This window comes from Antechinus flavipes, chromosome 5, assembly GCF_016432865.1.
Source record: "Antechinus flavipes isolate AdamAnt ecotype Samford, QLD, Australia chromosome 5, AdamAnt_v2, whole genome shotgun sequence".
NCBI lineage: Eukaryota > Metazoa > Chordata > Mammalia > Dasyuromorphia > Dasyuridae > Antechinus > Antechinus flavipes.
The window spans coordinates 141,789,949-141,807,136 of record NC_067402.1 but is presented as its reverse complement, the minus strand read 5'-3'; the positions used below and the strand labels follow the sequence as shown (position 1 = coordinate 141,807,136).

General features: G+C 34.8%; 1 protein-coding gene across 1 annotated transcript in view; it reads right to left on the bottom strand.

The window, feature by feature from the left end:
* COG5 (component of oligomeric golgi complex 5) overlaps positions 1 to 17,188 on the bottom strand; it is a 354,058-nt gene that overhangs the window by 336,252 nt on the left and 618 nt on the right. Inside the window, exon 2 of the mRNA XM_051962639.1 lies at positions 8,715 to 8,854. Within this exon, the coding sequence (XP_051818599.1) occupies positions 8,715 to 8,854 (140 nt within the window). The remainder of the gene's footprint in view (positions 1 to 8,714; positions 8,855 to 17,188) is intronic.

The window sequence follows — 17,188 nt, the reverse complement described above, 5'->3', positions numbered from 1 at the left end:
GAACTTTCATTTTTTCTGTCAAAAGCATTATCATCCTCCCAAAGAATCAAGTTCACAACCTCAGAATTTTCTTGACTCCTTCCCACCCTTACTCCATATATTCAATGTGTTGCCAGTCTTGTCATTTCTACTTCTACAATATCTCCCACATTCTTCCCCTTTTTTCTGCCCACACTGCCACTATCCTGGCCCAGGCCTTCCTCAAGTCCATTCTGAACTACTGCACCAGGTTCCTAACTGGTGTCCTTCCTCTAACCTATTCTCTCCACCAAGTGCTCACCCGGTTTTCCTAAATTCTGAGGATTCCACTCCTTTCCAGCAAATTCCTGTGTTGTCTACTATCGAGGGGCAATTAGCTCCTTTGTTTAGATTTTGAAGCGCTGCATCACCTGACCCTAAACTTTTTCCCAACTGTTTTCTTTCCATAGTCTACAGCATATGCAAAATGGCCTTCTTGTTGCTCCTCATACGGGACACTCCATCTCCCAACTCTGTGCCTTTGCACTGGCTGTCCCCCATACTAGGAAGTCACTCCAGCCTCACCTTCACTTCCCACAAGCTTTTGTTTCCTTCAGTATTCTACTCATTTTACTCTACATGAGCCTTTCCAGTTTCTAGTTTCTCCCCAGTTCTTCTTTTATATCCACTTAAAGGAAGGGACCAGGATATAAAAATCTAAAAGATGCTATTTTTATATTTGATCCTGGGCACTATTGAAGTTTAATGAGCAGTGATATGAGCTGAACAACACTTTTAAGAAACCTGCTTTGGTATATGACTGGAGGATGGATTGAAGAAGGGAGAGGAGCATGACAGATGTTGTCAAAGTAAAATCAAAAGGATTTGGCAAGGGACAGCTAGATGGTACAGTGGGTAGAGCATCAGCCCTGGAGTCAGGAGGACTCAAGTTCAAATATGCTCTCAAGACATTTGACACTTACTAGCTGTATGAACCTGGCCAAGTCACAACCCAGACTGCCCCTCAAAAAAAAAAATTAATTTAAAAAAAAAAGGACTTGGCAACTGGTTGGATTTAAGGAATAAGAAAAAGTTATCCGTTGAAAATGCCACGCAGCTTATAAACTTGTTGACTGAAATGACTTGGCAAAAGGAAAGAAAGAAGCAAAAGCTTGGGAATGACAGATAATGACTTAAGTTCTAGACATACTAAATTCAGAATGTCCAGTGGACAATTCAAAATGCAACTGAAGGTAAGAAGTTAGAAGAGAGGGCTAAATGAGTAGAACTAAGACTCAACTGCAAAGAGATGCTGAACCTGTGGAGGCAATGAGATGTATCAAGTAAAACAGTATAGAGAGAAAATAACAACAAAGTTGGGGACACCCCAGATTAATAGGTCTGACCTGAATGAAGACCTAGCAAACAATATCGAGAAAAAATAAAGAGACAAGTGGAAAAGAATCAGGAGAGAGCAGTGTCCTGAACACCTAAAGAAAAGAGTAACTGACTACCCAGTGTTGCACAGAGGTCAAGAGGAATAAGGACAGAGAAATCCAATTGCTGTTTGATTTGGCAATTAAGAGATCATTGAAAAGTTTGGAGAAAAACTCGGATGCATGATTTCAAGGGACTAAGGAAAAGAATGAGAGGAAACGAAGAAGAGGAGAAACACCTAATGTAGGGTTTTTTTAGATAAGAAGAGAAGGATATAAAGCAATAACTGCTGGTACTGCTCATATCCACTGAGAAGGGTTTGTTGCTGTAGTTTTAATAATGGAGAAAACATAGGCATATTTGTAGACAGGAAGAAAGGAGCCAAAACAATAAAAATCTGTAAGACAATGGGAATGATCAAGCATCATAATCTGTTGGAGAAAACTGTAAAAGTCAGAAGGGAGCAAAGAGAATTGCCTTCACAAGGAGAAGAATCACCTGTTCTTATAAAACAGGTAAAGGAGGAGATGGTCAGGGAAGACGTTGGAATGATGTGAGCTGAAAAGTTAAGATAAAAGTAAAAGTGAAGGAAGTAAGGATACCCATCGCATTCATCCAAATGCCCTGCTCTGAATGCCAGGCTGCTGATTTACCATTTAGATCACAAAATCAAGCTGATTATAAAGATTACAAATCCGTGGGATACAACTACAGTTGTCTCCTCACTGCTACTGCACCATCCATCAACATAAATGACAAGATTAACCTTAAAGCCATATAGTAGGGGATTCTCTTGAGAAAATTAATGATTCCTTATACTATATGAAGCATATATATATTCCAGCAAGAAAAAAAAGGCAACAAATTTTCTTTTCAAACAAAAGTTATTTCCATGGCTTTGCTATGTTACTATTATAGTTTTATAGGTTGATAGCACAGCCACTGAATGTAAAAATATAAAAAAAATGAAACTTTAATAAAGCCATTAAGGAGTATAATCAAAAAATCCCAAAACTTAGCAGTAACATTCTTGTTATGATATGATACTTTTAATTTAAATAATTATGTAAGTCAGTAGCCAAGAAGACTCAATTTAATCTTTTTTTCTACATATATAACTTCAGTATGTATTCTTCACAACTCAGGGACAGATTTAAGCTTTATTTTTAGAAGATATATACTATTTTAAAAAAAGCATAGATTTGGGGAAATTTTTGCATATATTTTTCATCTCTATTAGAAAACTGAAAATTATCTTACTTTCCAAAGTTTAGCAAAACAGGTAATTATGAAGTAACTTAGAGATGAACTGTCTCTAAATCAACATGGAAATTTGTAGGACGTGTTTTGCTATGATATATTCGAGTGTCAACCATCAGAAGCAAAAAATGACATAACTAAGCATTAAATTCTGGCTACTTTTCTTCAACCACAAAAATGCATGACAAAATAAGTGCATATAATTTTATAACTATTTTTGCTATAAGTGTTGAATGTAGAACTTTAAAGAAAAAAAGCCTCTTTTAGACAAAAGCGTGAGAAAGTTAAAACACTAGAATATTCAGCTAAATTCATTTTTCATTTTTTTTTTAATTTATAACCTGGAAAAAGGGCCTATTTTCTTGCTTTCAATTCTCAAAAGAAATTCTCAATTTAAAATTCTACATGTACAAATCTGATCTAATTCAATTAATATTTATTAAGCATCTATGACATTCCTGGCACTTTGCTAAGCACTTGAGATACAATCAATAAAAAGAAAGAAAGCCCCTGCCTTCAACAACTTTGCAATACAATGTTGAGGTCAACACAGAAAAGGAGGCAGGAAAGCTGGCTGGGAGAAGGGGGAAGGGGGAACAGAGAGGCCAGGGGAGATACCAGGAAGTATCTTGTTCTATGGAGTTGAAAACAGGCAGGGCAGTGGATGTAAAATAGTATGATCTGAGAGTCCAGTCTCTACCATCTGAAAAGGAAGGCACTGAGAGGAGTTTGGTACTTTGATCTCCAACCCTACCACCAGAGGAAAGAGGAGGTTGAAAAGGTAGAATGAGTCAATCAAGGCTTGAGTTAGTGGAGAGGTAAACAATCAGTTAATCCTGGAGGAGTACCTTATTCTATGGAATTGAAACTAAGCAAGGCAGGAGATACAAAGGAGGTAAGTAGCAGGGCTGGCACTGGTACCATCTGTGGGGCTCTCCACCCCTGCACCACACTATCTCTGCTCACTTGAGTGAAGTTAGCATGTTGCAAATACAGGAATGGAACAAGAGACACTGCAACATTTTAAAACAAGTCAAACAAGTTTAAAGAAAGAACCACAGTTCTGATATCTTTCACTACAGCAGCCTCAAAGTTGGTACATACAATAGTTAGCATTTCTGGTAATGACAACCATCATTCTTGTAACAAGCCAATTACAAGTTCAGGGATGCAACTGTGGCTAAAGCTCAGGGCTAGGCCATCGTCGTCATACAAAATCTCTAAGTCTCTGTTATATTCCCAAATGTGCAATAATTGTTTAGAATACATGATAAAATCCAATGCTTCTTCTATGAAATGAGTAGATATGAAGTGTCTGAAGCCAGTTAATGCAAATAATGAAGAAAATAATATTCCATGTGAATAGGGCTGGGAAAGGAGAAGAGATTACAAAATTACTATATTGTACAAAATAAAGTGATCTTCTGTAGTTTGCCCAGATAGATGTACCATCTCTCCTCTTTGGGGAAACTTTTTTTTTTTTAAGTCAGAAGTCTGAGAGATGGAGAGGAATTTGAAGACAATCTTATCCAACCCGTCATTTTCCAAATGAAGATACTGAGGCTCTGAAAGTTTATGCAACTTCTAGCAATCTCTGTGTAAGGTTGGGAAGAGAGAAAAAAAAAAAAATCATCTTCTGAAGCAAATTTGTGTAAGGTTGGGAAGAGAGAAAAAAAAAAGATCATCTTCTGAAGCAAATTTGAATAACATAATCAATTTGCCTCAAGGAAGCAGGTCTTCTATATACCCAGCACATGAACACTGTAACCTGAAATAAGAATTTAGAAGATTTATTCATTTCAATTCTATACATATATCTAAGTTGTAGGCAAGAATATTCAAAATATAAAGCACTGCTGCCTAAACAAAGATTTCCATCAGCCTCACACAGCTCTTAGATCTGATTCAAACAAATTCATAGGGAATCCCATCACCTAAAACAGGAGGAAAATGTGAAATTTTTGTTATAGGTAGATTTTTCTGATCTACCATCTATAGAAGATGAACTTTGATTAATCATTATCCAGTAACAGATAAGGATTTTTATTCAAGACAAAAATGCAACTTTCATTATTTAGAAGAGATATTAGAGGTCACTGGTTACAAGCCTTTCCTTTTACATTTGAAGATATTAAATCCAAATTTTCTTCGAGTTCCTTTTTATGACTTTTTAAAAGGTAGCTATATAGTCTGAATTTGTGACACAGAAAAGAATCTGGCCATATTCTACTTTAATATGCTATTAAGCCATAGATAGATAGGTTTTAGAAACTTCTAAGACCTTAACTTTTGAGTGAAAATTCACTTGAGTAACAGGAAAAGCTCATACTTCTTTAGAGAATAAAACAACTTGGGCAAATCATAGAACCCAAGTCCTATTTCAATCAAAGATTGTCTGGAAAAATAAGGAAGGAAGAAAGGCTGATGGGCCTTTATCCTTCAACTCATCATAACAATTCACTTCAGAGGTGGCATCTAGAAAGGAATGCTCCTACCAATCAATTTTTCTCTTTCCAAGTTTCTAGACCAAAGAAAAAATATAAACTTGCTTTTGGACGCCAAAAAAAAAAAAATGTTACCAAGGTATTTTTGTATCATTTTAAAATTATGTGTCCAAAAGAGAGAGAGAGAGAGAGAAAGAAACAAGGAAAGAAAAATCTGTGACTCAGAAAGCTGAGGGTTTAGAGCTGTCGGTCTCCACAGTGCAACCTGACTTCTACACAAATACTATAAAATCTATATTGTAGAGGAAAGGATAATGACTTTATCAAAATCATACCTTTCATATACAACCACAATTTATGCTGCATTTTAACTGTTAACAGGGATAAAAAAGAGGGACTCCTCGTCGATGTTCCTAGGAATAGGATACACCTTACAGGCCTATATTCTGATAGATTCAAGGAACCTAGGCAAAACAAGATAATTGGTCTAGATGGGCTTTCTGGTGATAATATATTATTCCATGGCATACATAGATAACTTAAATTCAGGGTTACACTTGGATAAAGAAACAATTGTCAGATAGTCGCACCATAATTAATTATCTTTTTTGAGGGTTGATTTGTACTGAATAGTGAAAAAAGTAGCCAGAAAATGACCTGAAGGCTGAGAAAACAAACCATTCAATCTCAGCTTGGCTATAAAGCTTACATGAAACTTCTATCCTAGATATTAGAAAATTTGAAATTATTTTTTCAATATCAAATACATTAAATTATTTTTAGAAATAACTTATTTTTCTTCAAAATATATTTATATGTCTCTCATAAGAAAACTATATCTTTATTAATAAGTGATTTATAGGCCAACATATTTTGTTTTGTTTTTTAAAGAAATTAAAAGCATTTAAGTACTTATTATGTGAGAGGCACTACACCATTAAGCATTAGGGATAAGGAAAGAATAATAAAATTTATCCCTGGCTGCAAAGAGCTCAAATTGTAATGGAAATAATTAAGGTACATTCAAAATAAATAAAGAGCAAATTGAAGTCATCTCAGAGGGAAAGACACTAACTGCAAAGGAGACTATATAAGGTTCCATACAAAAAATAGTATTTGAGCTAAGTGTTGAGGTAAGTCAAGGAAATTAAGAGACAGAGGTAAAGAGAAAGGCAAAAGGTAAAAGCCAATGAAAAGGAAAGGAATGATAAAGTGAGAGTGGTATATAAAGAAAGCAAGTGAAATAAACTCTCTATAGAGGTCATATCCACACTATAGGAAAATAACTTTGGCAATTGAGTGAAGGATGGATTGATGGATGGAAGGATTTGAAACAAGAAGACTAATTAGAAACCGATTGCAATACTCCAGATGCAACATAATAAGGACCTGCATTAGGGTGGTGGCTGTGAATACAGAAAGAGGATGTATATGAAAGATGATGTAAAAGTATAAAGGACAAAAATGTGGCAAATAGATTAGATATATGAGGCAAGAGTGAAGAACTGGAGGTGGCATCAAAGTTGCGATCCTGAGGAAGGAACTAGGAGGATGAGGATACCCTCAAGAGTAATAGGGAAGTTAGAAAGTAAAAGAAATTTATTTTGGGGCATACTGAATTTAAGATGCCTAAAAGACATCCAGTTCAAGATATCCAAAAGGCAATTGGTGATACATGACTATATAATGTCTCAAAATAAAATTTGAAGCAGCAAAAGCCACAAAAGGATGTTTTCCAGCACAATACAACTGAAAAAGACAGCAGAAAACATCTGTTGCACCAGAGTCACAGTTGAGCACAGTCCAGGAAGGGGAGAAAAAATATGGAATGCAAATAATTTTTAAAACAAATGTTAAAAATTGTTTTAATGTATAATTGAGGAAAAAAATAAAATATTTTAAAAATAAAATAGTTTGTGTTTTCCTTCAAACTGTATATACTTTTTGCTTCTTTCATTTCCACAATTTTATATGTACAATAGAATCATAGTAATATGGAAGTCAAAAGTCTAGCATAATCCAGTAAATCCAAAAATGAATCAAAAAGCTTCAGAAAGCAGGCTCCACCAAGAATAATTATATCTTCAATGATAGTTCATTATGACTAATTGGTTCATCAACCAGGAATAAAAAAAGAAAAAGAAAAATTCTCCATGGTTAGTGATAGCTATTAAAAATTATATATCACAAAATGCCAGCTAAAAAAATCTAGAGAGAAAAGAAGAAAAACAGTGGGAAAAAAAAAAAAGCACATGGGGTAGGAACTTGGATTAGACATTAAAAAAAAAAAAAAAATGCATTCTAAAGTCCTAGCTCTTTGAGGTCCCAATCAACTCTTTGAATATCAATCTACGATTTCATCTTTTGCCAGTCTCACTTTTTGGGACCAACTAGTTGGAAAATCTTCAACAGGTCATTTAACTTTTCAGAATGGCAGTTGTCTCATCCGCAGAATTATGGGTGTGGACAACATACTCCTGAAGAGCACTTTCAAAGAGACGATTTTGGTGGATCAGCACAATAAGGACTTGTGTCTAATGTGGCATCCAGGCAAAGAAAGGAATTTCTATTTACATGTGTACACTGTCTCCTCCAGTAGAAAAGCAGCTTCTTAAAGGCAAGGACTGTCTGGTTTTTATCTCTATTCCCAGTGCTTGGCACAGTACCTGGCACAAAGTAGGCATTTAAATGCTTACTGAATTAACCATCAGCTTTTCTGCAACTAAACTCCTTTGCAAGGTGACAGGTGAAAGAAAAAAAAAAAAGGCAGCCTTAAACCCTACAATTTTTTTATATTTCCTTAACTCTGCTTCATGCATTCTAACTTACATATCGAACAGCTATATCTTTCACTTATGTATGATTTTATTTTTACAGTTCAATTAATGACCAATAACATTGTTTATAATTTGACTTCTCGGATATAATGTCTTAAAAACATTACTGAAACACTACTGAAAAATCTTCCTTATCCCAAGAGTCTACTATGTTTTTCCCTTCTAATTTTTTCCCTTGTGTTTTGTGCATGTCAAGTGATTAGAATGCATGATGCATAGTTAAGGGAATATAGAAAAGTTGTAGTATTGAAGGCTGTTTTCTTTTTCTTAATCTGTCACCTCATAAGGGAGACTAGTTACAGAATTTTACTCAGTAAAAAGGATTCACTAGATGGTTCTTTAAAATTATTCAATTCCACTAAGGTTTTTTGGTTTTTGGTTTGTTTGTTTGTTGAGGCAATTGGGGTTAAGTAACTTGCCCAGAGTCACACAATCAGGACATGTTAAATGATTGAGGCCAGATTTGAAATGGGGTCCTATTGATTTCAGGGCTAGTGTTCTATCCACTGCGCCAACTAGCTGCTCCCCACTAAGGTTTTTTAAAGTATTTAACTTACAAATATTTGATTTACCTATAATTTTACTTTGGAAAAATAAGATATTCATAGAAATGCAAACATTAATTTTTGCATGTATTTATATTTATGTATGCACACATACCAATATATCTTAAGTGATAATGAGTTAATAAAAATACAACTTTGTTACGTTAGGACTATCCTTTAAAAAAAAAAAAAAAAAAAGAAAAAAAAAAAAAGAAAAAAAAAAAAAGCCTTACCTGTAAGTGTAGTTCTTTATCCAATTGACTTATTCCTTGTGCAAGTTTTGCTAGTTGTTCAGCTATTACAGCTTGGTGAATAGACTGAGAAGTATAAGTCTTTACATCAAAGTCTTCACTTAAAAAGTCAAAATAACATTCTGAAAGGAAAATGAAAAAGATTAATTAAAAATACAGGAACAAAAGACACAAATTTATTATTTTGCTATTAAACCTTCATTAAGGAAGGCATTGATTATAAGACAATTACTATTCAGGTATCAATCTTTAAGGGGAAAAAAAAAAGGAGGGATAGGGATGGAAGTCTTCCAATGTCCATGAAAAAACAAGGACAAAATTTAGAGCCCCAGCAGTCAAAGCCCAAATGGATAAAACATGAGTAATTAAAGTAAACTTGAAATTTTAACAAATAGAAGCAAACATGAATTGTCATCCACCAAAATGGAGCAAGATAGTACTCATGACAGTAATATAACAAAGATAAGAAAAACAAGTTTCTATTATATAAGGCACAACAAAGAAAATAGAAATAACACACCCAGCAAAGTTAAGTATAAGCCTGAATGAAAAAAAAAAAAAAAGACACAATGAACTGAAAGACTTTGAGATAATTGTAAATTTCTGATACAAATTATGACAGCAAGTTGAATAACAGCAAATTAAATACACTTTTTCTTAATGTCTCGTTGATCATGGAGAGTAAAAGACTGTATATGTTGCTCCCCACTGCCACTTTCTAACTTTCCCCCTGCCACCATCACTCAGCAATTCCTCCTTCACTCTCTAATATATGGCTCTCCCTAATATATGGCCAGTTCTAATTCTGGAGGTAGTTACTTATTTTAGTCTCCAGTGTGTTCTCTCTCTTTCTCTCCCAGAGAGAATACTGAGTTGAGTACAAAACTTAGTTCACAATCCTCTTCTACATCACAATCCACACTTCCATACTAGAGGACTTCAAACACTCCGGCCTCCCAGTTGTTTAATCATCCCAGGTCCCACAATCTACTCTTTCCCATCACTTGAGCTATACATAGGGACAGTCATCAACTTGAATCCAACACTGATCACAAGTGCTGTCACAAGAATTCTAAAATTACTCCAACCATCCCCAAGATTCCACTATCCCATCTACTTACTTTACTTCTAAGTCCTTCTTCTGTCCTTCCACTTCTCCAAAGTTTCCCAGAGCATCATTCCTGCTTCAGTTTCACTTTCTTTCCTTTCTAATCTTGGCCCTGCCAGAAACCAGCCTCATCTTGTTCTGCCTTCTAACTTTGCACCTTGCCTTGCCATACCAACCCCACATTACTTCTACCCCTCTGCTCCTACTCATGTACTACTAAACTGAAGTAGAGAAGGTAATAGCAATCCTGACTGAGTACATTCAACATTTTAATCTAAACTGGGCTCCTGACAATTTAAGAAAACATTAAACCTTTTCTCTGAATTAACTCTGCTTCCCAATCCTGATGGTGGCTATGACAAAGCTCTTCTCCCCACAAGTCTCCTAATTTGACCCTTCCCTCAATCTCTCAGCAGGGAACCTGATCCAACATGAAAAACATTCTCCCTGAGCTTCCTCTTCTCCTTTTGTCTGCATTTTAAAGTCACATGTATTACTTTACCCTCCCCCCATGCTCTCCTCCCACACCCCAATCTCTGATGAAGAGGTGGGCCTTGTCCTTAACAAGGCCAATTCCTCTATATGTATGCCCTCAATCCTTTCCACTTCTGTCTTCTCCATCAGACTACCCCTATAACTATCTCATTTTTTTTCTTTCCAATCTCCAACTGTGCCAACTAATCAAACAATAAGCATTTAATTGTCTACTATGGGATAGATTCTGTGCTGGACAATGGAATAAAAATAAAAACATGGAAGCATCCAACTCAGCTCACTTTCTATCAAAGAAAATATGATGTAAATATTTAAGTATATACAGAGAAAATTCAAAGCAAATATAATATAATTAAATACAAAGTAGTTGCTGAAAGAGGGAACTGACAATTAATAAAATCAAGAAAGGAATCCTTTATAGAGGAGTCTTTCAACTTCACCTTGAAAGAGGAAATGGATTCTATGAGGCAGAGAGGAACAACTTTATATAATCCAAGAATGGACACAGCCAGTACAAAAGTACTCAGACTAGAGATGGAATATAGGAAGGAATAAAAAAATGAAAATCACTAATTAAATCCTTATGTGCGAAGCACTGTGCTGGAGATAAACAGAAAAGATAGTCCCCGTTCCCAAGAAGCTCCCATTCTACTGGAGGAGGCCACCAATGTGGAAGATTTCAGTTCTAATGTAAATTAGTTCAGGAATAAAAGACACATAAGATTGGGCTAAAAAGATAGAATGGGGTTATGTTATGAAAAACTTTAAAAGTCAAATAGAGGAATTTATATTTTATCCTAGAGAAAAAAGGGAGCCTCTGGAATTCATTGACCAGGGGAGTGATATGGATAGATGCCACTTTGACAGAAGTGGAAAGGATGGGAAACTTGAGAGGATGTGATTATTCTACCTGAAAGTTTGTGAAAAAGAATTGGACTTAAGTCAGGAGGACCTGAGTTCAAATCTGGTCTCAGATACTTAACACTTCCTGGCTGTGTGACCCTGGGCAAGTCACTTTAACTCCAATTGCCTCAGTAAAAATAAATAAATAAATAAATAATAATTAAAAAGCTAAAAATAGTCTGGTATACAACATAAATTTCTGGAGAACATATCTCAAAGAATTTAGGAGAATGACAGAATCACAAAGATTAAAATTTTGTAAGTAAACTCTGTCTAAAAGGGATAGAAAATTCTTAAAAATGATTATGAAAATAAAGAGAAAGAAATGAAAGGTTGTAAGAAGAAACTGATGTGGATTCCCCCTCCCTTCCATTCCTCCTCCACTCATTGAGAAAGAAAGCGTTATATATATATGAATTCATACAAAACATTTCCTATTATCCATATCACAAAAAAAAATCTAGAAAAATAAAGTAATAAATTATACTTCAATTTGCATTCAGAGTTCATTTATTTTCTCTCTGGAATAAGAGAACATTTTTTTCATGATGAGTCTTTTGGAATTATCTTTGATCATTGTATTGATCAAAGTAGCCAAGTCTTTCATAGTTGATCATCATTTTTCCTACTGTAAACTATGATCTCCCAATTCTTTTTACTGCACTTTGCAATAGTTCGAATAGTTCTTGTCATGTTTTTTTTTTTCCTTAAAACCATTCCCTTCATCATTTCTCATAGCAGAATAGTATTCCATCCCAATTATATGCTACAACTTGTTCAATATTCCCAATTAAGCATTCCCTCAATTTCCAATTTTCTGTCACAACAAAAAGAGCTGCTATAAATATTTTCTTACAAATAGGTATTTTTCCTTTTTAAAAAAATCTTTTTGGGGCATACAGACCTAATAGCACTATTGTTAAGTCAAAAGACTATGCACAGTTTTATATACTTTGGACATAGTTCTAAATTGTTCTCCAGAGAGAATGGACCAGTTCACATTTTTACCAACAGCTTAGTAGTGTTCCTATTTTCTCTCATTTGTCTTTTCTGATAGATGTGAGTTGGTAGCTCAGAGTTGTTTTAATTTGTATTTTTCCAATCAATAGTGATTTATTCAAAGAAGTTTAAGATTCAAGCATTGCCCACCATCATCCATTATTCCCTTCATTATAAAAGTTCTCCTGTGCAAACCTCTTTTATGTGAGCAAACTTTCCTCATTCTACCTCTCTCCCTTTCTTCGTCTCCCAGAGCATCACTCTTCTTCATTCCTTCAATTTTTTTGTCCCAAGAGAATCCCAAAATAATCTACTCACACCCATTCCCTCTTGTTGTGGTTGTATTGTTGTAGTTACTCAGTCTTTTTCAGTCACCTGACTTCATGAATACATTTGAGATTTTCTGGACAAAAATACTAGGATGATTTAACATTTTCCTCTTCAGCTCATTTTACAGATGTGGAAACTGAGGCAAATAGGGTTAGGTGACTTGCTTAGAACTAGTAAATGTCTAAGGACAGATCTGAATCTTAGAAGATGAATCATTCCAACTTTAGACCCAGAACTCCATCCACTAAACCACCTAGCTGCTTCTCTGTCCATGTAGACTTCTTCTAACTGCCCTATTAATAAGGTTAAAGTTCTTTGGGAGTTACATATATCTTCTTCCCATATAGGTATATAAACACAGGTATATAACTTTATTGAGTCCCTTATGATTACTCTTTCAAGTTTATCTTTTTATGCTTCTTTTAAATCTTCTATTTGAATGTCAAATTTTCTATTCTGCTCCAGTCTTTTTATCAGAAAAGCTTGAAAGTCCATTACTTAAGTAAATATCCATTTTTTCCCCTAAGGGTTACACTTAGTTTGCTAGATAAATAATTCTTTGTTGCAATCTTAGTTTCTTTGTCTTCCAGAATATTATATTCCAAGCTCTCTATCCCTTCAAATTGAAAACTGATAAGTCTTCTGTGATCTGAGGGTGGCTCCATGATATTTGAATTGTTTCTTTCTGAATGCTTCCTTGAGCTGGGAACTCTGGAATTTGGCTATAATATTGATGGAAGTTTTCATTTTGTGATCTCTTTCAGGAGATAATCAGCAGATTCTTTCATTTTCTATTTTATTATCTGGATCTAAGATATTGGAGTAGTTTTCCTTTATAATTTGTTAAAATATGACATCCAGGCCTTTTTTTTTCCCACCATGGCTTTTAGGTAGTCCAATAATTCTTAACTTAGTTCTCTATGATCTATTTTTCAGGCCTTTTGTTTCTTCTGAAGAGATAGTTCACATTTTCTTCTATTTTGTTTTTTGACTTTATTTTATTGTTTCTTGATGTCTCATGGAATCATTAGCTTCCACTTGACCAATTCTAATTTTTAAGGACTTATTTTCTTCAGTGGAGTTTTTGTACCCATTTTACCCATTTTTCTAAGTTCTCTTCAGTAAATTTTTGTGCCTTCTTTTCCACTTGGCCTATTCTGCTTTTCAAGGAGTTCTTATCTTCAGTGAATTTTTGTGCCTCTTTTAGCATTAAGTCAATTCTGCTTTTTTAAGGTATTATTTTCTTTAATATTTTTTTGCGTCTGTTACCAAGTTGTTAATTCTCTTATCATAATTTTCTTGCATCACTTTCATTTTCCTTCCTCCCAACTCTAGTTCTTCCTCTACCACTATTATCACTTTAACTCTTTCAGGAATTCTTGCTGGCCTTTGGTACAATTACCATTTTTTTCCAAGGCTTTGGTTGTAGGCTTACATTGTCTTCATCTGAGTTAATACCCTGGGCTTCCTTGCCACCACCTTTATGATCAAGTTCCTTTTTTGTTATTTGCTCATTTTTCCAGCCTCTTCCTTGACTTTAAACTTTGTTAAAGTTGGGTTCTGTTCAACCTAGGAATCGGGAGGCACTGTTTCAAGTTTCAGGCTTTTTCATGATATTGTTTTCATAGTTAATTCTGAGTGTCTACAAGGTGTCATTGCTTACAAAGTGGTATAATCTGAGAAGAAGTGTGGTCATTACTCTGCTGATTTACACTCTGGTGTTTATCCAGGAAAGGCTCCTGCTCTTCTATAATAGCAAGTACTAGCATTCCTCTTGGTTTGGGTAACCAAAAAGATAGTGTTAGCATCAATGGAAAATACTGAGAGGAACAGATTTAGGGATGATGAGTTTAGTTAAATTCAAGGAGATAGCAATGAAGGTAGTCTGATGGATAAAACAGCAGTGGAAAGGATTAAAGGGATACATGCAGAGAAACTGGCCTTGTTGAGGACAAGGCTCACCTCTTCATCAGAGATTGGGCGAGTTGAATTTGAAGTGCCAGCAATACATCCAAGTAGCAATCTTCAACAATCAGTTAGAAAAGCTGTACTAGATCTAAAATTATATTATAAAGCAGTTGTTAACAAAACCATCTGGTATTGGCTAAGAAATAGACTAGGATCAATGGAATAGGTTAGGTTCAAAGGACAAAGCAGCCAATAACTTTAATAATCTAGTGTTTGACAAACCCAAAGACCCCAGTTTTTGGGATAAGAATTCATTATTTGACAAAAATTGCTGGGAAAATTGTAAATTAGTATGGCAGAAACTAGGCACTGACCCACACTTAACACCGTACACCAACATAAAGTCAAAATGGATTCATGACCTAGGCATAAAGAATGAGATTATAAATAAATTGGAAGAGCATAGGATAGTTTACCTCTCAGACATGTGGAAGAGGAAAGAATTTATGACCAAAGAAGAACTAGACATCATTATTGATTACAAAATAGAAAATTTTGATTATATCAAATTTAAAAGTTTTTGTACAAACAAAACTAATGCAGACAAGATTAGAAGGGAAACAATAAACTGGGAAAACATTTTTATAGTCAAAGGTTCTGATAAAGGCCTCATTTCCAAAATATATAGAGAATTGACTCTAATTTATAAGAAATCAAAGAATTCTCCAATTGATAAATGGTCAAAGGATATGAACAGACAATTTTCAGATGCAGAAATTGAAACTATTTATAGACATATGAAAATATGCTCCAAATCATTATTAATAAGAGAAATGCAAATTAAGACAACTCTGAGATACCACTACACACACCTGTCAGATTGGCTAGAATGACAGGGAAAGATAATGCAGAATGTTGGAGGGGATGTGGGAAAACGGGGACACTGATACATTGTTGGTAGAATTGTGAACACATCCAGCCATTCTGGAGAGCAATTTGGAACTATGCTCAAAAAGGTATCAAACTGTGCATACCCTTTGATCCAGCAGTGTTTCTATTAGGCTTATACCCCAAAGAGATACTAAAGAAGGGAAAGGGACCCATATGTGCCAAAACGTTTGTGGCAGCCCTGTCTGTAGTGGCTAGAAACTGGAAAATGAATGGATGCCCATCAATTGGAGAATGGTTGAGTAAATTGTGGTATATGAATGTTATGGAATATTATTGTTCTGTAAGAAATGACCAGCAGGATGAATACAGAGAGGACTGGCGAGACTTACATGAACCGATGCTAAGTGAAATGAGCAGAACCAGGAGATCATTATATACCTCAACAACAATACTGTATGAGGATGTATTCTGATGGAAGTGGATTTCTTCAACAAAGAGAACTCAGTTTCAATTGATCAAGGATGGACAGAAGCTGCTACACCCAAAGAAAGAACACTGGGAAATGAATGTAAACTGCTTGCATTTTTGTTTTTCTCCCCAGGTTATTTTTACCTTCTGAATCCAATTCTTCCTGTGCAACAAGAGAACTTTTCAGTTCTGCACACATATATTGTTTCTAGGATATATAGTGATATATTTAACATGTATAGGACTGCTTGCCATCTGGGGGAGGGGAAAAATCGGAACAGAAGTGAGTGCAAAGGATAATGTTGTAAAAAATTGACAGAACATAGGTTCATAGGTTATGAAAATAACAGACACAGCAAAACATTTAGATGATATCATTAAGAAACCAAAGGGAATCCAGATGGAGGCAGCAATTCACAATGCTGAATAGCAAAGAGGAGTCAAGGACCAAAAAAGGAAGAAAAAAAAAAGGTCATTTGATTTAGTGAAAAAAAAAAAAAATTAACTACAACCTTAGAAATAACTACTGCGGTATATGTACATGGAAGCCAAATCTCAAGGAATACATGACTTAAAAAGTAGAAAAAACAATTTTTTTCCAGAAATATGGTTGCAAAAGTAGAGAGAAATAGAATGTTCTTGCATAAAAGACAATTTTTAACAGAAGGTTTTCATAGGATATAAAAAAAACTTAAGCACATTCATAGGCATGGTGAGTTGGCCTTACTCCTTACCAAAGCTATTCCCTCTACCAATCCAATTGCTACTCCATCACTTATTTTCAATCACTCCCTGTCTATTGGCTCATTTTCTACTGACTAAAAACATACCCCTGTCTCTTCTATTTCAAGCATTCCATGATTTCCCATTAATCTTTGATTCTAGTTGGGGCAATAAAATGAGTTTGAAAGAAGTTTAATATCTTCTATGATTACAGGAAATAATTAGGTGAGAAAAAAAATTTTTCAGTAGCCTGAAATATTTTATTGTTTAGTGATTTAAATTTACTGATAGCTATCTAGATGTCATCTTACTATTTCTTCATCTGCATACAACTATTAAGCAGATTTCAAACCTAGTCCCCTGTATTCTATTCCAGGAAAAGTTAGTGCAAAGAGACCCAGCTCTTGCCATTTTATGTTTCCCCAGAGCCCAAAACAGAGATACCAATGCAAGACAAGCCGAGCTCCACCAATGGTGGAGCTGTACATTGGGAAGTATGTCCAAAAGTCAGCAAATTGTTCTGGAAAGTAATTTAAAACTATGCTTAAAAACTAAACTATACATACCCTTTGACCAGATACTACTAGGCATATACCCTCCAAAGACACCAAAGAAAGAGGAAAATATGTGT